Below are 20,583 nucleotides of genomic sequence, written 5' to 3'. Positions count from 1 at the left end.
TTGTATCTTGTAAGAGCCATGTAAATAGCTGTTCTGCATTCTGCCAGCTGTTTTTCTTCCTGTTTTAAAATGCTTCATAGAGTAGCATTTACCTCCGAAGTGACAACGGCAATAACATCAACAGAAACCTGTAACCATTTGCTCTTGATTAATGGCAAAGCTGTGGGCTGAATTCCTTAAGTCTACTAACAGGTGCCTTTGGACACAGTGCATGTCTGTATTGGCACTTCTCAGGAGTCCAACAGATAACAAGATCAGAATGCTGAAATACGTAGTCTGTGGGCTCAGTCTTGCAATGTAGCAAATCACTTGAGTACTTTAAGCATCTGAGTAGGCCCACTGAAAATAAATGCAATTGTTTTGTTTTGATTTTTTTTTCTTTTTACTGCTAAATTTCTTGACAAGATCATACTCTGCACTTTGCTGGATTGAGCCTGGAGTCAGCTATTAAAGATGAGTGCAGTCATGGTCTCTGCTTTGCCTGAGGTCCACACTTGAGTCACCTCTGCTTTAGGAATTCTGAGCCTTAGCCATCTTGTTTTAAATTAAATCAGTGACTTCACAACATCATTCCTGTGATTCTTTCTTATTCTGCTTCCTTATCATTTCCCTTGTGCTGTCCTGGAAGGCCGGGAAGTGGAACCCTTTGCATGTAAGTTTCTCTGGATATGCTTTGCAAAAGACTCATGCTGTGGAAATCTGTGCTCTTCTATTGTTTCCTATGTGCTTCCTCCTTCTTTCTTCTTGCTACTCCTACTTATTGCTCAGGCTCTAAGGGCTCCTATGCACATGTGTGGAACCTGCTCCGACGTGCTGGGAATCCAGCTCATTGGAACAGATTCGATTAATCAATTAATCGAGTCTGCTAGAGCATGGAAATTGACATGCTCCACCAGCCTTCCATGTTATGTGCATCAGCGTCCCTGTGCATCTCCACACTGAAAAAATGGTGGTGGAGCACTTTGAAATAAAACACGTTCGATGAGCTTTAGTTCAAACTACTCTGCCTCCATTTTTCCAGCATGGGGACATGTGGGGACGCTGATATATGTGACACGTGGGTGCTTTTAATTAGCACAGCTCGCTAATTAAAGCACCAGGTGCCACATCCCACTGCACGTGTAAAAATGCCCTAAATGTTTAGAAAAGACTGTTTTCAATTCTTGGTTTGTGCAGGACACTGACTAACAAAGGAATACAATGCTTCCTGAGCAAATTGCCAGATAGCAAAAAAGCTGGGAGAGCTTACAACCATTTTGGAGACCAGGATTCAAAGTCAAGAGGGACTTGATAAATTAGAGAACTGGGCTGCAGACCACAGAATGAAATTCAACAAAAACAAAGCCAAAGAGGAAAAACCAAATGCACAAATACAGAAGAGGATTAACTGGCTGCCGGTGGCACTGCCGAGAAGGGTCATAAACCCAACATGAGACAACAGTTCTACAGCCTCAAAAGCAGCAAATGCAATTTGAAGCTACATCAACATAAGTTGCGTATGCAACATACAGGAGGTGCTAGTACCACTCTAATTGGTACTGGATAAACCTCTCATGGAGTCAGAGGCAAAATATAAAGATGATAAAGGGACTGGCATGCCTTGAATTGAACTTAACACACATTTTGTTGTATAAAAATGGTTTGCTGTCTTTGTCGCAAATGACTCCTGGAGTCATTTATTTAGGATGCACAGAGCGTGACATAGAATGATTAGGTGGTACGCATATATGTGAAGTTTGAACAATCAAACGCCCTATACCATTTTCAATTAATAGCACCTTATCCTGTCATTAACACTGGGGTGGACAATTTAGAATCTTGATTTTTGCTTAATGGTTTCAGGGGAGTGACAATTACTGATGTTGACTTAAAACCTTAGCCCTAAAAGCTCATGGATTCAGAGAACTTTAGGCCAGAAGAGATCATTAGATTATTTAGCCCAGTGGTGTTCAAAGTACAGCCAATAGGCCAGAGCAGGGTTATTCAGCCCATGGAGCTCCCCATGAGTCCAGGAATTTGGTGGCAGTGTTAATTGCAACAGCCCTGGAACCCTGTGGCAATTAACACTGCCACCACTCCCTTGCCACTAAATTTTTGGACTCATGGGTTAAATGACATGGTCCTGAATGCCAGATTGAGCCAGTACATGGGGCCAGCTCATGGCAGGCCTCAGTGCACAGGGTCTAACCTAATGCGCAGCCCCAGATGTAGTGCATGGAATCAGTCTGCAGCCCTGGATTTGGTTTGTGGACTGGCTGCACCCCACTCATCCAGCCCACATGCTGCAAAGGCTGAGCACCACTGGTCTAGTCTGCTCTCTTCATAGATTTCATAGATGTTAGGGCTCTTCATAGATGAAGGGACCTCGAAGATCATCAAGTCCAGCCCCCTGCCCCAGGAGCAGGAAGTCAGTTAGGGTCAAAGGATCCCAGGAAGATAAGCATCCAAGCATTTCTTGAATGAGTCCAGAGTAGGTGCCTGTACCACTTCTGGAGAGAGTCTATTCCAGGTCTTGGGGGCTTGGACAGTAAAGAAACTTTTTCTTATGTCCAACCAAAAATGGTCTTGTAGGAGTTTATGACCGTTGGTCCTTGTTTTTCTTTGGGGCGCTCTGGTGAACAGACGTTCTCCCGGATCCTGATGTACACCCCCTATGTACTTATAAGCAGCCACCAGGTCCCCCCTGAGCCTGCGCTTTTCCAGGCTGAAGAGTCCCATGCCTCTCAGCCTCTCTTCATAAGGCCTATTCTCTAGCCCTCTGATCATGTGCGTGGCTCTCCTCTGGACTCTCAAGCTTCTCGACATCCTTTTTGAATTGCAGAGCCCAGAATTGGATGCAGTACTCCAGCTGTGGCCTCACCAAGGCCGAGTAGAGCGGGAGGATGATATCCTGAGATTTACTTAAGAAGCATCTATAGATGCAAGCCAGGGTTTTGTTTGCTTTACCAGCTGGGACATCGCATTGGTGGCTCATGTTCATCTTGTGGTCAGTCATGACCCCCAAGTCTCTTTCCACAGTGGTGCTAGCAAGTGTAGCACTGCCGAGCCTATAAGCATGCTGCAAATTTTTTTTCCCCGAGGTGGAGTACCTTTCATTTATCAGTATTGAACGTCATCAGGTTTGTGTTACCACTTACTAAGCTTATCCAAGTCAGCCTGGATCACTAGCCTGTCCTCAGGTGTGGACACTATGCCCCAAAGTTTAGTGTCAACAACAAACTTAGCCAATGCACTTCTGACACTAATGTCCACATTGTTGATAAAGATGTTGAAGAGAACTGGTCCAAGGACAGAGCCTTGGGGGACTGGTTATGGAGCACAATAATGACTCACTGCCATCAACCACTACTTTCTGAGTCTGACCTCGGAGCCAATTTCCCAGACATCAGACTGTGGTGTAGCCGGGGCCACAGTTGCCCAATTCTTCCATGAGGTCATGGGACACCAGATCAAAGGCTTTTTTAAAGTCCAGGTATATGACATCAATCTCTTCTCCCTTGTCCAAGTGATACATCACCTGGCCATAGAAGGAGATAAGATTGGTCAGGCAAGACCTACCCGCGACAAACCCATGCTAGCTATCCCTCAGGATATTGCCCTCAGCCAGCTTATCCAGAAGGGTCTCCTTGATAATTTCTTGAGAATCTTACCAGGGATTGAGGTCAAGCTGACTAGCCTGTAATTCCTGTGATCTACTTTCTGCCCTTTCTTGAAGATGGGTACCACACTGGCCTTCTTCCAGTCTTCAGGTACTTCACCTGAGCGCCATGAATTTTCGAAGATTTTTGCCAATGGTTGGGCTATGACACCTGCCAGCTCCTTGACTACCCTAGGGTGTAATCTGTCAGAACCAGCTGACTTGAAGGTATCCAGCCTCTCAAGGTGATCCTTTACTAGATCAACACTGATGCTGGGTATAAATACACCCTCACCCTGGCCATCCCGTGTCTTGCTAGGCAGGGCGGTCCCATTGGATGTGAAGTACCCGTTACACAGGTTGGCCTTTTCCTGGGTGTTGGTTATCAGCTGTCCCGTTTGGTTCAGCAGGGGTCCAGTGTTACCCTTGCTTTTTTTTTTCCGACTCCCTACATATCTGAAAAAGGATTTTTTGTTATCCTTGATGTGTGAAGCCAGATGGAGCTTGGTTGCAGCCTTGGCTTTCCTGATCAGCTCCCTGCAGGTATGGACCAGTGCTGAGTACTCCTCCTTGGTTGTACTTCCAGATTTCCATCCTTTATAAGTCTCTCTCTTTTGAGATGTAGGAGGTCCTCAAGTTCCCTGCTGAGCCAAAGGGGTTGCTGTGCCCTTTTGCTACCCTTCCTCCGAGATGGGATGGCCATCCCTTGTGCTGTCAGGATCACTCCCTTGAGGAGCAGCCACTCCTCTTGGACTCTTCCAGTTGAGTCATGGTCCCTTAGGGCCTCAACAACAAGCCTCCTGAGCTTGTCAGAGTTGGCTTTCCTGAAGTCGAGGACTTCAGTATTGCTGACTGACTTGCCAGCTTTGCTGACTGACTTGCCAGCTCATAAGCCAGGGTGCCCAAACCGTCAGCCCGGGCCCATGGAGCCATTGTATCTGGCTAGTCAGGATCCCCAGAAGTTGGAACATTTGGCAGTGGGGGAGCATTGGAAGCTGCTCCCAGCCTTGCTTGGGCCATTGCCACACAGTGGGATCAGGGGATCCACCCCTGGCACAGTGGGATCCACCCCCTGCACATCCAGATCAGGCTGGGTTACTCGCCATTCTCCCACACATCCTGCATGTCCAGATCAGGGGCAAAATCCTCCTACCTTCTACCTCCACTCCCACCTGCACACCCAGATCTGGGCCAGGCTACCCCTCCCTGCTGCCTCATGTCTGAATCAGAGCCACTGCCACTCTGCCCACTCTTCCCTGTGCATTCAGATTATTGGGGCTGCTCTGCCTCCTCCCCCTTCTGTCCCCCCATGGGTCTAGATTGGGACTGGCCCACTCCCTGCCCCCACGCCAGGTAGACAGATCCAGTCAGGCTTCGCACACCCTTCTTCTTCCCCACCCCACTCCCGGGTGAGGCACCCACAGCACTGACTCCACATACCAGATTGAGCCTGCTGGCTGATCTGGCCTGCCTTCAGACCTGGCACTGCCCATCAGGTCTACAGGGTGAAAAGGCTGGGCACCACTGTCATAAGCAAGCCATTAGATCTCATGTACCTGAAGCAGGAAGTTTGCTGCTGGTAGTATCTTAATGAGACTTGCAATGTGGAAACACTTTATTTACAGGAACTTACCTACAGAGTTACCTATAGTAAAGCACTCAATCTTGCCACTGTCCTTGCAAGGATCTGAGGCCTAACCTTGTGTGACATAGAGTTAAGTCCTTCTGGAAACCTAGAGTGCCAGGAAGTGCAGCATCCCTGAAGATAGTCTGGGTGAGGCAGCTGGCAAACGCATGTTTTTTAAAAAACATTCTGCCTTCCAAAAACAAGGTGTGCCTCTTATTTGGGGCCTTGTTGTATTGTGAGAGAGTACAGTGACTTTTTGTAAGTGCTTCAACCATAAACACCCCTTTGGATGGAACTACCCATAATACATTTTTTAACTAAAGCTGCTAAAGTAGAGAATTAAAATTCTGATGTCAACAGCAGTCCAGTGTCCTTAGCATCAAGACTACAGCACTGCTACACACTGGCAAAAGGGAACTATTCTTATCATCATTTACTTTGGAACTCCAGTATGTATTGTGTTGTTCTTCTCTAATTAAGAAACCTCCTTGATTGTGTCTTCCTTGATTGTGAGGATGATGGTTGCACTGAGACAGTTAATAGGGGACGCTTGGGACAGATCCTTAGGGATGCTTCTAAAATACGAAATAATCTCTGTAGGGATTAAGCATGTACAGTTGAGTTTCACACCCTAGGGCTCTTTAAATGTTTTAGAGAACACACTTTGGGGGGGAGGGGGAGGTTATCCCCTACAATTGACTTTATCATTGTGAATGAATTTGCATGCCAGTATTTCTAGTTCTGTGAGACAGCCAGCACAGCATGGATACCTAGTTAAGTAAGATAACATAATAATAGAGAGAGAGAACAGGAACAAACAGAAGGAAAATCACTGTTGGATTCTAGTTCTCTTTCTATTAGTGCATCCTGATTCTGCTTCATGCACTTTGACTGATTTTTATGTGCTGGTTCTGCCTTTCTTCCCGTCCTGGAACAAAGTAGGGAAGGCATCTAGTAATTTGTCATTTACAGTGCTCTATGAGTTTGTCTTCTTTCTTATCACCACCACATTTCACAATGGATCGGTCCATTTGAGTAGCATATGTAGGAGGGGACAGTGGGAGAGGAATTTCTGAAGGGATTACTAGGAGATAAACCTAGAACTAATAATAATGCCCAGTTCTTAAATATCATGGTATTACCTATCAACCTCAAAGGGCTTTGCAAAAGAGAGAATAATTTCTGTTTTATAGGCAGGATACTGAGGGATTGTAAGAGAGCTGTGAACCATACCCAGCTGTGAATAGACTGCTTCTATTCACTGAAGTTAACAACCTACTTAAAAAGCAAAATTTAGGATAAATATTCAATTCATCTTTATAAGTCTTAAGCCAACTAGGTTGTGGAAAAGTCTCTCAGGAAAACCAATAGGAATTACTTCATGGGGGACATCTGACTTAAGACTGGACAAAGCATTAGAAAATGTTTTTCAGGGGACAGGGGAGCATTAGCAGGGAGGTAGATTAGGTTGACCAAAAAGGTCTGATGTTTCCTTCAGTCTGTACACAAATACCTGTGCACTCACTTTCAAAATGAACACCTCTATGCCCATTAGGTTCAGACTTTCATGCAGGTAATGTGTTACCTGAATAGACAGTTATCGGTGTTTGAAATGCATCTAAACAAGTAACTGCCGAAACACATGGTAGACTGGGGCCCATTTTACAGTTCAGTTTCAAGAGTCTCTAACTTCTCTGATATTGGCTTGAACTACTGAAGGTTTTTTCAAGCTGCAGGATTTTCATGGGTAATATCTTTTACTGGACCAACTGTATAGTTTGGATAAAGTTAGACAAACTTTAGAATACAAGGTGTTCTTCATCAGGTTACACAAGGTTTTTCTTTACTTTGTCATATCAACAGCATGCTTCTTCTCACACATTCTGCAGGTAGTAAAGGATGAACGAAGTGACGTTGAGTCAAGTTCAGATGAGGAAGATTCAGTACCTCGTTCAAAGACCCCACAGAGCCTTACCACCACAAATGGGACCGGTGGCACCAACGGGACAAATGGGTATCTTACCAGTGGCACTTGTTCAGAGGAACATTAATCCTTGCATTTAATCCTGATACATAAACAAAGTGAACTGTTTGCTACTGGAAATAAATAATAAGTTGTAAATGCAGTTTCTTCATATATCTCAGCATCAGAAAAAAAAAACTTAGTATCAAAGCATTCTGATAGTGCACTGCCATATTTCCTGTTTGTGAATGAAGACAACACCCCATTCTATATATGTAGGCATGCTGTATGTATATGTAATTGGCACAAAGGGAGCAGTATTTTCATTTGTACTGTCTTTGAATATTATTTATTTTATATATGTTTTTGGGACTTATGGACAAAAGGGAATTTCCTCATTCCTGCTTTTTTTTTGGGGGGGGGATTTTTGGTGGTGGAGATCAATATGCCAAGATCTCTTCTGTTCATTCCTGTTGTTCTTCCTTAGTCTCCTATGAGTAGTAGTCTGCTTGATTTGTCACCTCCCAGTAACATATGACACAGCTTTACGGATTCTAGTTCTTCTTCAATCTTTTGCTCTTTGGGTTTTTAAGTGCTGGTTTTGAAATTGCCCGTAACATCACAATGGCCATTTTCCCAACGAAGTTTTAAAACTATGGTGTGTTTTTTCAAGTAGTCTCTAATGCTTAATCCATAATTCACATAGGAGTAGCAGGGCTGCTCATGGGGCAGCATCAGCAGCTGCAAGCACTGTGGTGGTGGCGGGGGCTATTTTTGCACTCCAGCAAAGGCAGTACCTGAGGCTGCTGGCCCAGTTGCTCCTTTTTTGTTATGCTAATGATAATTGGAACAAATCCATGATAATTGCAGGATATTATTTTAGTATGGTACTAAATTCAAAACCAGTGGTTAATTGCATTTGAGTAACTTGATTACTTCTGCAAATGCCCAAAATACATTTGTCAATAGCTATGTATGACAAAACTCAGACTTGCAGATTAGTTCTTCCTTGCAAGTCTAACCTCTATGGATTTCAGCTTCTTACATAGATTTCATGCCAAGAGATATTTGCTCAGGTGAACCATTGTGAATCCTAGAGTTCACTTTTGAATTTTAGTATTTGTTTCTGCAAGTTTGGAAGGAAAAAACAGTGACAATTTAAAACAGTAGCCAAAAGTTCATTGCTTCACCAGACAGGAGGCAGTCAGTATCTTGTTCTCATTATCACTGCTTTCTTGTGATTTGACATTTAGACATTTAGATATTTGTGGAGGGAAAGCAGCATGTTTTGCATTATCAGGAAAATTTTATTTTAAACGCATGAAAACAAGCAAAATTCCCCTACCAATTCATAGGAGACTTTCAGGGCTCATGGACATTTGTATTGAACTTAGAAGTAAAGCTTAGAAATGGCTGTAAGATAATTTGGCTCTCCTGTATAATTTTAAGTTGTATGGGTAGGGTGTAAATTGCTCCCAAAGGAGCCCATATGAGGAACACTTGAGATACACTATTTCTCTTCTTTCTATATGAGCTTACTCAGTTTCTAGGAAAACCTTGAGAGAAGTATTGCTAAGAGGACCACTTTACTCCTCTGTTTAGCAACGACACTGCCAGAAACAGGAGAGGTTTCTGGGAAACAGACTCTATGCAACCTGCTCTTCGGCAGTATTGTGTATGGAAGCAATGTGCTTATAGACCAAAGACATTTGTAAAAAGATAAGGAGGAGTGAACTAGCAAAAGAAAAGTGTTGATATGAGTGATGAAAGCATCCTCAGCAAGAATACTGAGACACAAACAGGTTGTTTCCTCACACCTATGCAAGCATCAAAACACAGATGGTTTTTCAGACCCTACAGTATTTTTAATGGCTTTATTACTTATGAATTGTATTAGAGAAAGCTTCAGTGGCACTTTGTTTGAGACACTGATATTTGTCCAGTTCCAGCAAGTGTTTGTTCTGGTTCTTGAAAGTCTATGGAGCCATCATGGACAAGAGCCCTAGTACGTTAACCAAAAATGTGCAGAAAATAAAGGGAAGGGACATATACGCTGACTCCATGTTGACCCCGGGAGCACAGCTGAGAGGCAAACCCTGTCAACTTAACTGTAGCTTCACACATGTCAAAGACTGGAAATGAGGCAATGTAACCACAATGAATATGCCCAAGAGTGGTATTCAGCATTGGACTCTAAGGAAACTACATTACTTCATTTCCAGGATTCAGTGGCACTCCTGAGCTTGGTGTGGAGGCAGCATAGATGTGCATGAGGTCCTGAAGAAGAATGGTGCTTTAGTGGTGCTGTCCTCTACAAAGTGGTGGTACTTCACAGAGGAGTGCCACCACTCCACAAGAAAAATGGACGCTAATAAGGCGTGAGAATAAAGGTAGAAATGCTAGCAGTCTCTGAAGAAAATACCCTGTATATGAGGGCTGAAGTGGCAAGTGTTGTAATCATCAATTTTGAGACTGCATGGAGAGATTTTCAAACAGGACTATCTTCCTGGGATACAGTGAATTAAATTTTTTACCTCCTGAAATTTTACCTGACAAGATGATCAGTAAGAAAAACTGCCAACCCGATGTACAACAAAGTAGATGGCTTCCTCTGTTATTTTTATTTTTGTATAAGGGAAACAGGTTAAGTTAGAGTGTCCCAAAAAGGTTTGGGGAATTGATGAAACCTCTACAAGTTCTGAAATGTTGGCAAATAGCTTTCAGGTTATCTTAAGGATACAGTCTTGGTTTAAAATAATTGTGTACGTTGTACGTACCTTCTTAATATCTGGAACAGAGTAGTTACAGTTAGAGTTCTCATTTCCTCTCTGTGTAATCAGAGAGCAGGCATCACAGTCTGGCCTTTACCTCAGATATGCCCATGCAACTTCATTGCCTTCCCCTCTAGTTGTACTGGATACTGAGTCCTATTAACAGAATGAAATAGGCTTTAATGAAGGTGCACCTTGAAATGGGGAAAGATGAGAGCCTGAGAGTGGGCCATTGGAAAAATAGGGATGGGGGATTAAGAACCATCAAGAACTTTACTATTCACTGCTGAACCATAGCTAAACTTTCAGTCTCTAGCATTTTTAGCAATTGAGCAATTTTCTCCCACCCTTAGCAGAATGAACCAAAGGCTTTTATTTGTCTTGGGTCATTACTTCACCCAATAAAAGCCAAAATAGTTTTTGTTCAGCCTTTTCTGAGGGGCACCCTGGCGTGCCAAACATTTAAAATCTTCTTTATCGGAACCTGGGTTTATGCCTCTAGTGGCTTTGTAGTGGGGATGGGATGCTTTTGGTGGCTGTTAAATATTTTTTAGGCAATCATGTATACAATTAAACTTATGCTTTGTGAATAAAGTTAATGGAATTATAAATGGTTCATACAGCTCAGTATAATTGCAAAGGATTGGAAGGTTCTGTACATCAATTGCTGTCACAGTACCATTACAACATTTGCTCAGAAATGCGAGTATGTATGTTGCAATCAATGAGTATTTTCAATATTTTCGTGTCCTAGTAGGCTTTATACCAATTTAGTCTAATTTCATTTTCTCTGCTCCCTTCTTGTAGTACAGTAGGAGACCGTGGTGAGATGTGTAAGTAGATAAATGAAAAGCAACGTGTAGACTTTTTAGCAAATAGTAAGAATTGTCTTCTATTTCTAATCTGCCCTGCTATAAAGTAAACTTAGATTCACTTCTCTCCATGTATGCTCTTTTCAGTATTGACATGCAGCAAAGCAGGAAAGTACATGGTTTTCTTTTTAAAAAAAAAAAAAAAAAAAAAACCCACAAAAATCTCAGTGTTATAGAAAATGCAAAAAATATATCTAATCAGAGAGGGTTGGGTGGTTTTCAATTCTTCTTGAACTTGGTCAAAGTTAAGGAGTGAAAGCTAAAAAAAAAAAAAAATATCAACAAGTGACACAAGTTGTTCTCTTATTGTCATGATGTAGATTTGTTTGCTTGTTTGTTTTTTGCTATGATTTATTTCATTTAATCTTTCTAACAGCTAGAATGGGTCATAGCTTCCTTCTCTAGACATTGAGATGCATTTTCCAGCCTGGTATCCAGTCTTTGTGACCAGTCAGCATAAGTACCGTTGCCAAAACCCCTTTTCATGTGCATGTGTGCACCCCAACCGTGTGCACAAATATTTAGCTTACTTTCAAGTAATTCTTGTGCTAAACTTGAATTGTCATGAGTGACAGAAAAATCACTATATGTCCATGATCACAAGACTATAACAAAAAATAAAGATTGTTCTGCAACCAAATGTCACTGATAATCAATTCAATGTCTCTGGTTAGACACTGCAAATAAATGATACAGAATATTCTTGTTGGAAGTCTAATGCCTGTTTTGTTCATTTCTGCACATAATTACTGCGACATCCTGTAATTCTCAAAGAAAATTGGTCAGTTGGTTTTCTACTACTGATATTTTAAATCCTTTTTGCTGTAGTTCATTCCTTACATATGTCCACTTATCTACTACTTGTGACATTTGCATCACAAGGATTAGTTGACCATTGTCCCCTCTGTTGTAATATGCATCAAAATAGGCCCAACCTCATGATTTTCTGTAAATTACAGTTGCCTTGAACCCACAAAGCAAAACAAGTTTATATTATGTGTTTTGAGTGCATGGTTTAGATTCAGGACCTAATGGAAACTTTACTAAGAGAGCCTATTTTTTGAGCTTTCATTGAAGTTTGGAAAAGTGGCATACTTGTACAGCCTTTAAACAGTAAGGATTCTGATTGTAGTTGCAATGAAAACATGGTGTTTGAGTGTCCACACTGAGTTCTCAGTTTCTGAAGAACAGGGTTGCTTTTACCTCCCCTTTTTTTTCAAATAGTCTCCAATTTCATTAAAGGAAGAAGTACTGTGAAAAGGTGTATTGGAATGTTGTCAACCTAGGATTTCAATGATCAGAGAAACTGTAAACCAAAGTGATTTCTAATATTCTACAGATCTTTAACGATATAAAGATCTATGAAACAAAACTTAAACATTCTGGTTTCTATAAAGCTTTGAGCCTTTTTGCTTGAGCCTTTAATTCATTAGCTTTACTTTGATGCATGTTTGTTCTCATGCTACTTTGCATGCTGTTTTCCTGCTGTGAGCCAGGGTGGGCCAGCTGACAATTTCACCTGTGTTTTCATGACAATTCTGTGCTTAAGCAACTCTCAGAAATACAGTGATGTGTTAGCTGCTTAGAATTATTTTTATGTATCAATATTGTGCAGAATTTTGGGGAGTTATTTTGTGTTTTACTTGTTTAGGGGGGGGCGGGTTCTTTCTAATATGGGAAATTATAATTATCCCTCATTCCTAAACCCAATCAATATTGTGGATTATTCTAATTTGGAGACGCATAATAAATATAAGTATTAGGAATGTAATGATAGTTTCTGTCTCTGTTCTGTGAAAGGAAACAGCATTTTCTTGTGTCCATGACAACATTCCTTAGATCAAAGGGTGTTATCCACTGTACAGACTAACATTTTCTAGAGTAGTCTCATAGATTGGGTTAGTTCCGTATTATCTGGGATTTATTTTTGATATGTCCTAGACTTCATTGTCCCAGAACTAAGTATTTAAGCAACAGATTCTCACTGACTCAGAAATCCAAATTCTCTCCATAGATCTTCATAGGTATAAAGGTCAAACAAGATTTCCAAAAATGACTAATGCCCAAAAGTGCCTTTTTTGGATGTCCAACTTGAGATATTTTGAAAGGGTGTTATTTTTAACAGTTCCTTTAAAGTGTCTCAGGTAGGGCACCTAAAACCTGAAATGCCAACAGCAATTCATTTTCTTGAAATCTTATTTTAAAACATGCAAAAGAAAAAGCAGATGCACAAAAGAAACTGTTCATTGTCTCAGGTTCTATTCAGTGGTTTAAGTCAAAATGGCGCTGATACTTTATTAGCAGTCTTCTAAAAATGTCCCACTGTTACTCACTCTGGTGTCACTATATTGATTAGGTTTAATTGATATGGCATTCAAAAGGTCTTTGATTGTGGGAGTGCCCCCTGCCCTGAGGTGCCATAATGAATGCAACTGCACCAATACTTGCCTGAGTGAGAACATTTATAAGTTAAACGGGCTGGGCTTACTGTCTGATTTATGACAGCATTTCCATTTTTCACTACTGATTTGCTAAAGCAGTAGGGGTCATGGTTTAATCTTCTTGTGGAAAACTCTCAGTATGTAGCCGTGCATTTAGCTGTGAACACATTCTGCACGTGCATTGAAAAGAAGCCCACAATAGGCTGGTTGTCAAGCAACATCTGCTAAAGGTTTACTGGATGTTGTAAATTATTTGAGAAGAGACACAGGGCATAGAAATCTGGTCCAGGCATTACAGAGGATGAGAGAACAATCCTCAGAGTGCTGGCCTCAGATGCACTCATCAGTTACACTTCTGCTCGAGTCAAGAGTGCCCAACCAAGGGATTATTGATTTAATAGAAAAAGTTAATCATAATTAATACATCTACATGATAAAATGCACACATTTTCAAGTTTATCCTAAAATATTACATTTTCAAAATACAACATTTAAATCCCTGTTTGTCCAAGAGGTTCACTGGAAGTTTTAATTATGTGGGAACCTGTCCCATATAATGCATCTGAAATCTTTCAGTGTTTATGCTGCTTCTATCTCTGCTGCTTACACAACATCTTAGAAAGCCAGCGTGCATGGAAAATGTATGTGAAATTTTGTGAGAGGGAGCAGAAGTTCCCTGACAAACTGTCCCAGAACCCACAGAAATCTCTTTATACATAGAATCCCTTGGCACTTAGCTGGGTCTTGGTGTGTCCAGCCCAGAGAAAGAAGGTTCCCTTACTCCTTTAGAACAAGAAAATAAAACCAATGCAAGCTACCACAGAGGCTGATACTTGTTAGGCTGGTATTAACTCTTCCAATATGGCTTCACTTCATTTGGAGAGAATCAAAATGTGCAGCTGTGTTGGGTGAGCCAGTTGTAGCATGACTTAGTAGTGAACCATGCTGCTATGGATGGAAGCCCTGGAATCTACATGGAGGGGCTTCCATTGTTCTAAACAGGGATCCCAAATGGTCATGGTGAGGGAAGCCCAGGGTTTATCCTGGGATTTTGGACTTTCTTCCCATCCAGGCTATAAAGCAGATATTTCTGTATTTCTGTCCGGCAAATAAAGTTAGGCAACATGTTCACAGAATCAAAAACCCAAAAGATTTGCACATTGTCCTCATCAGCAGGTTTGAGAGAGGAAGATGACGGTCTAGAGGGGTGGGGGGGTTGCAAAATGGATTTTAATAGTATATTTTTTCTTTTTTTTTTTCCTTTCAAATCTCATGATTTGTTTTTTATTAAACCTAACTATGATGTTTACAGTAATATATAAATTGGTTTAATTAGTGAAAAGATAGGTAATCTAGAAGACTATCTCTCTTGTACACACAGTTACAGATGCCAAAATTAATAACCTCACCAGGTATGTCCACACATGCAAGCTTTTTACCCCAGTGCACGCACGTGTTGAGAAGTAAATTGTGCCACTTGGGGCAAAATAACCCTGCTTGGCTCCTCCTGGATCTGCAGCCAGGGGGAGCTAGAGCTTGGGGCCAGCACCTGTGCTGTCCCCAGCAATATAAAAAGCTGCCCTGTCCTGGCCCTAGCAGTACAAAAAGCTGCCCTGGCAAGTAGCTCAGGGCTACTCGCTCTCAGGGGGCCCAGGCAATTGGTACCTGAGGACACTACCCCTTGTGCCAGCTGGACTGCTGAATCAGCCCGGAGAGTTCCCTGCCCCCTCTACCCACTGCAGCAATGTGGCAGTGGGGGCTGCTGCCTGGCTGTGACCTGCTGTGCACCTGCCAGACCCGGATGAGGCATCTGCCCCTCTGGGCCAACTGCCAGTGGACTGTGGTTGCAGGGTTGGCCTCTATGCGGCACTACTGCCATGTGTGCCCTCTGCCTGGCCACCTGGGCAACTATTGCCCGGAAGATGTTCCCAGTGTGGAGGCCTGCTTTGTACTGTCAAAGCATGTTCTCCTGGCCCCATTTGGCCAGGAGGTCAGCTACAGCCAGCTGGGTCCAAGATGCCAGCTCTGAGCAGGCAGGGTCCTTCCACTGGCCTCCCCAGCAGGAATTCTGGTGTTCCCTGTTGGAAAACTGAAAAATCCTGCATAAAAAAAAATCCCATAGTCACTCTGTAAAATACCCCCAAATCCATGTTCCTCCACAATTAAAACAAAAGACCACTATAAAGACAGGGAGAGAGAGACAGCAATCAGTTGGGCAATGTTTTATTGGTATATCTACAGTGTTAAAGCACTGGCTGTTGGGGGACTACGGTTACACAGGGGTTACGGCTCCCCATCAGGGGCCGAATGGCCCCCGCAGGGGCTACCACCCTCCCGCAAGGCCTACATGCCCCACTCCAGCCCCCCAGTTGCTGCCCCACCTGGCCCCATCCCCTGCCAGCTGCTGCAGCCCCTGATGGCTGCCCCACTCCCCACTTGCACCCCCAAGCCCCCATGGCTGCCCCCCCAACCCCAGGCAACAGCACTTTTAAAAAAAAAAAAAAGCCAGAAAAAGAACGGAAAAAAAAGCCTCTACTTACCCCAGGAACAGGGGTGGAGTTGCTCCAGGGCCTCTTGGCAGAGCCCCCCCGGGCAGCACAGGGCAGGAGGGTCTGGGCTGGGGCTGCTGAGGCTGTCCCTCTGCCCTCTGCTGTGCAGGCGGGGCCCCAAGTCATCCTGATGGCAGCTGGAGCTGCTGGTAAGTGCCGGGGTTTTTTGGTTGTTTGGGTTTTTTTTAAGTGAGCATGCTAGAGTGGGGGGGCAGGGAGCAGGGGCCTCGGGGGGGATGGGGCTGGGCAGGCCAGGGGTCGGGAGGGCTTGGGGAGAGGCAGGGGGTGGGGCCGGGCACTACAGGAATTGGGGGCACTGGGGGGGGCTGGGGCGGCCCCGCAGGGATCAGGGGCCTTGGGGTGGGGGGAGGCAGGAGGGGCAGTCAGGGGGCCTGGGGGGAGCTGGGGCCAGGCAAGCAAGGGGTATCCAGGGATCTAATTTTCTCCCCGCGAGAACAGTTTTTCATTCCCGCACGTGCCTCTTGCCCCCATCTTAAAGGGGTTTGAGATGGGGCAAGAGGCACATGTACGCTCGTCTGGACACGGCCACCATGGCCTTTAGAAATTTGTATATTTTCATTTCTGCTGCATTTTAATTGGGAGCCTGAAAGCTGAGCATACCAAGTACTGAACGGTATAAGAGGCAGTCCATGAATATTAATATATGTGATAAATATGAAGCTAGAATACAATTTGGGCTAATTTACCTATGCAAAATCCCACCAATTATTATGCCTCCCTCTAGAACTTAAAGCCATAGATCACAGCTGTGTGAAAAATGGATTGTTAATTAGTTGTCCATTCATTTTCATATTCTAGGGCCTATTTGTGCAAGGTAAATTTAGGTTAATTTGATTTATACAAATCAAATTATTTGAGTTTCATTTATATCTTTCATTAGCACCTGGAGGCTTAAGAGTGATCCCTGTGAAACTTGGAGAGATGCACATCATATATTAGCAACTAGAGCTTGCCTACCTCTTGCACCTGGCTCCAACTAGAATTTGTCTGGCTCCAGGCCACCTACCTTTGTATACCCTTTCCTGATGATCTGGCACAGCCATGGTCCCAACTTTGGACACCCAAGGATTGCTCCATGAGTAAAACACACCAATGGAGCAGAACTATGAATTACGAAGAGTGAAATAATATGTTTACTATCTCCCCTCTGGAGCTGTGTGGTGGACTGTGCTTCCTACACCACCTCCTACTGTTCCTCCTATTTTGGACTGTGCCACCTCCTTGCTTGCTGCTAGTAGCAGCAATCATTGATACTACCTATATGGCGGCCACAAATTTTGGGCATTTGTGGCACAGCAAGGATATGGTTGTCTGCTTGGCTTTTGTGCCACCATAAAAATGTGTTTCCATCTCTAGGAAGATTGATACATGAGGGGAAAAATGAGATTCACATTTCGGAAATTTGAGAAAATGCACTTTGGGAGAAAATAACAACCTCTCCTGCCCCTCCCCCACCAGCGCACACACTTCAGGAGGAAGAAATGGGAAAAAAAAATGAAGAAAAATACTTTTGGATAATATGAACAGCAAATCTGGCCTCAGCTTCCAGTTGCAAGATAATGGCAAAAAAATGCCAATATCATTTTGAGTAGCTCTCCTCTATGCAGCTCTGGTTTGATGGCATCCACCCACCCTTCTCAGTACCTCATTAACAGAAGGATATGAACAAACTGAAACAAAGCCCAAGAATAGCAAACAAAATGGTAAGTAGGACTGACTCGATATGCTGAGGCCCAAACATGCAATTTCCTGCACATAAAAGGGCTACTGGGCTACAGAACCCTGGTTTACCCAGTAGGCTTCTATGGAAATGAATACTTTGGCCTGCCTGCACACACACGTTGTAGGAACAGGGTCTTAATATGTAACCCGTATGCTATAGTCAAGGAATGTTCAAGAGTTATTTTAAGGAGGTCTGCAGCTATCTACCGCAATGCGTATTTATTTTATGACTGTTGTATTCCTCCCAAAGAGTCCACAAAGAAGAGGACATATCAGCATATTAGTAAATAATTATATGAAATGTTTCTATATATTTGGAACCAGACTTTATTACAGCAGCCTCAAAAACACTAAACCAGAAGAATAAAAGTTGACAGCCATACCTCCTCCACTGTATCAGATTCGACAAACTAGGTAGGGGATGTACATGATGGGTGTTGCAGGAAGTGACACTTGTCATTCAGTAAATGACACTCTCCTTCTGAGTCAATATTGCCTAAATGGCACAGCTGTCTAAAGTACTATCTTTCTGACGCTGACTAATTTAAATCTCTCTTGGCAATTTTCATAAAGGGGTAATAGCCACACCATCCTGGCCAAATTTCAGTGAGTAATTGCATTCTGTCTTTCTAAAGCTCTCCCCTCTGTAGTTCCAATTGGATAAGGAATTACTTTCAGTTTGCTTGCTGTTAAACAGCTGTAGCTTTTCACACAGCTGACTGCATTTCAATGGAAGATGAAGTCAGTCTCCATAAATACATCCTGGAGAAGGTGTTGATTCTGAGTAGATGATGGTATGTATTCTAGTGCAGGGGTTGGCAACATTTTTGGGCAGAGTGCCCAAAACACCCGCAGCCTCATCTTGTAAGATGTTGGCATGCCAGGGGCAGATAGCAGGGGAACCTTAAGGGACCTGACCCTTGTGGCAGTGCAGCCCCAGTCCCTTTCCTACCGTCCTCCCTAAGGCATGCATGCCAAGCAAAATGCCTTCACATACCACACTGGCACTCATGCCAGGCATTGCCTACTCCTGCTCTAGTATACCAAGTACAGGCAGTCCTCAACTTGCAATGTTTCGAGTTACAAGGTTTCGCACTTGCAATGCTTATAAATTGACACCCTGTTTCAACTTTCGACTTTACAACACTTGATCTGATGCCACACCATGCCAGCAAACAAGTTCACTGTGTCTCCCATCTCCCTGGAGAACATCTATTCAAACTTCCTTGGACAATTTCTTTAAGAAAGCAGGCAAACTTCAGCTGAGACTCCTGAGAAGACTCCAGCCAAGAACCCTTCAAAAAGTCCAACCAAGAGCCCTTCAAAAATTCCAGCAAAGTCACCTCAAAGAAGTCCTTCCAAATCAATATGATTTACAATATAAATGCATTAATGTAGCTATATTATTCATCTATAATAGATTGAGTACAAAATTCTGGGTTATTTTTGGTGAAAATAGGGTATCGGGCCTTGGTTCAGGAACCAACCTCCCCATTTATAACATTGTTTCCTATGGGAAAATCGGTTCCAAGTTACAACATTTCAACTTAAGAAACAGTTTTCAGGAACCAATTGTGTCATAAGTCTGAGGACTGCCTGTAGAGTATATCACTACTCTATATGCCCTACTTCTCTTGGGCCACTATCTTGTTTCACTTGAAGTCATGGGGTCACAGTCTTCAGTCTGGTTGTTCTGTTTATGCAGTAAAAAATGAATTCACATCCTCCAGTCCTTCCCTCTGGAAAATTCCCACTGGGCAGAGAGAATCTCTCTGAGTGTCAAGCTAGCTGCTAGCATACTAAAAGTAAGAAAGCAGGAAAGGAAGGCAGGAACAGTCCTCTCCAAAGAACAAAGGTAAGAAAATGGTGGAATAAAGCCCTGTTATTCTTTATTCTTCTCAGGCAGACGATCTTCCACTAGCAATGGACTGTCTTACTCCATGCAGTAGAGAACAGAACCCAGTGTTCTCACTGACTTCAGTGGGACCATGATCAGACATTAGTTATATATCGAGGACCAAACTTGAATAAATCCTGTAGAGGTCCTCTGTATTTCTTAAGCACATTCTAAATTTTTATAAACATATTTTAGAGGGTATTCTCAGCTTTCTATATACAGATAAACATAGTGGGCATGTAAGAAAAATCAAAATATATTTTAAAAAAGCATTATTCACAGTATTTTAACATGTTATAATACAATAACTATTACATCTTTTATTAACTACATTTAAAACTAGTCAGTTTGAAATTAGTCAAGAAGGAAGCAAATTCATAAAAACAAAAAATACTACTGTACCTTCCTTCTATTACTGGGATAGAGACAGACCAAAAATGCATGTAATGTGCCAAGCTAAACCATTGTCATTCTCAGGTAATACGTCTGCATATGTGTCCTAATTAGGGTTTTCTAAAAATGGAAAGATATTCTGCAAACACTTCTTGTATCTGTATGCTCAACTGCAAGTAGTAATAGATGCAGAGTTTGTCTGCATTATATATACATATATATTATAAAATAGCTGCATAAAAGTTAGCATCCAGGAGGAGCCAGGCAAAGTTATTTTGCCTCAAGTGGCACAATTTGCTCCTCGCCAAAATGCATGTCTGAGCACGTGTGCTGAGGTAAAAAGCCCCGGCTCAAATTTGCACTGCTTCTATTTGAGCTGCTGCAAGTGCATGGGCTGTGGCTGCACAGTTGTCCTTTGTGCATGGATGCTGCCATCTGGGCAGCTGTCGCCTGGAAGATGTTCTCAGTGTGGTGGCCTGCTTGGAACTGTCAAAGCATGTCCTGGCCCCAAGTGGCCAGGAGGTCAGTCTCCTCCATCTGGGTCCCAGGTGCCAGCTCTGAGCAGGCTCCTCTGCCTGGGGCCTGCCACTTGCCTCACTAGCAGGAATTCTGGTATTCCCTATTTAAAATCTCTGATAAAAAAAAATCCCAAATTCACTCTTTAAAATACCCCAAAATCCATGTTCTTTG

The 20,583-nt window shown here is 42.9% G+C and overlaps 1 protein-coding gene across 2 annotated transcripts in view; it reads left to right on the top strand.

The window, feature by feature from the left end:
* Positions 1-11,572, top strand: part of CERS6 (ceramide synthase 6) — a 245,764-nt gene extending 234,192 nt beyond the window's left edge. Inside the window, exons 10-11 of one of the 2 annotated variants that reach the window (XM_019480492.2) lie at positions 629-652; positions 7,154-11,572. In XM_019480492.2, coding sequence (XP_019336037.1) covers positions 629-652; positions 7,154-7,315 — 186 coding nt within the window. In that variant the 3' untranslated portion in view covers positions 7,316-11,572. The remainder of the gene's footprint in view (positions 1-628; positions 653-7,153) is intronic. The other variant, XM_014599583.3, reaches the window with a different exon arrangement.
* The last annotated feature ends 9,011 nt before the right edge of the window (positions 11,573-20,583 follow it).

The sequence above is a fragment of the Alligator mississippiensis genome, chromosome 4, assembly GCF_030867095.1.
Source record: "Alligator mississippiensis isolate rAllMis1 chromosome 4, rAllMis1, whole genome shotgun sequence".
NCBI classification, from domain to species: Eukaryota; Metazoa; Chordata; order Crocodylia; family Alligatoridae; genus Alligator; species Alligator mississippiensis.
The sequence above is the reverse complement of the archived record's forward strand: the minus strand, read 5'-3'. Positions and strand labels throughout refer to the sequence as shown.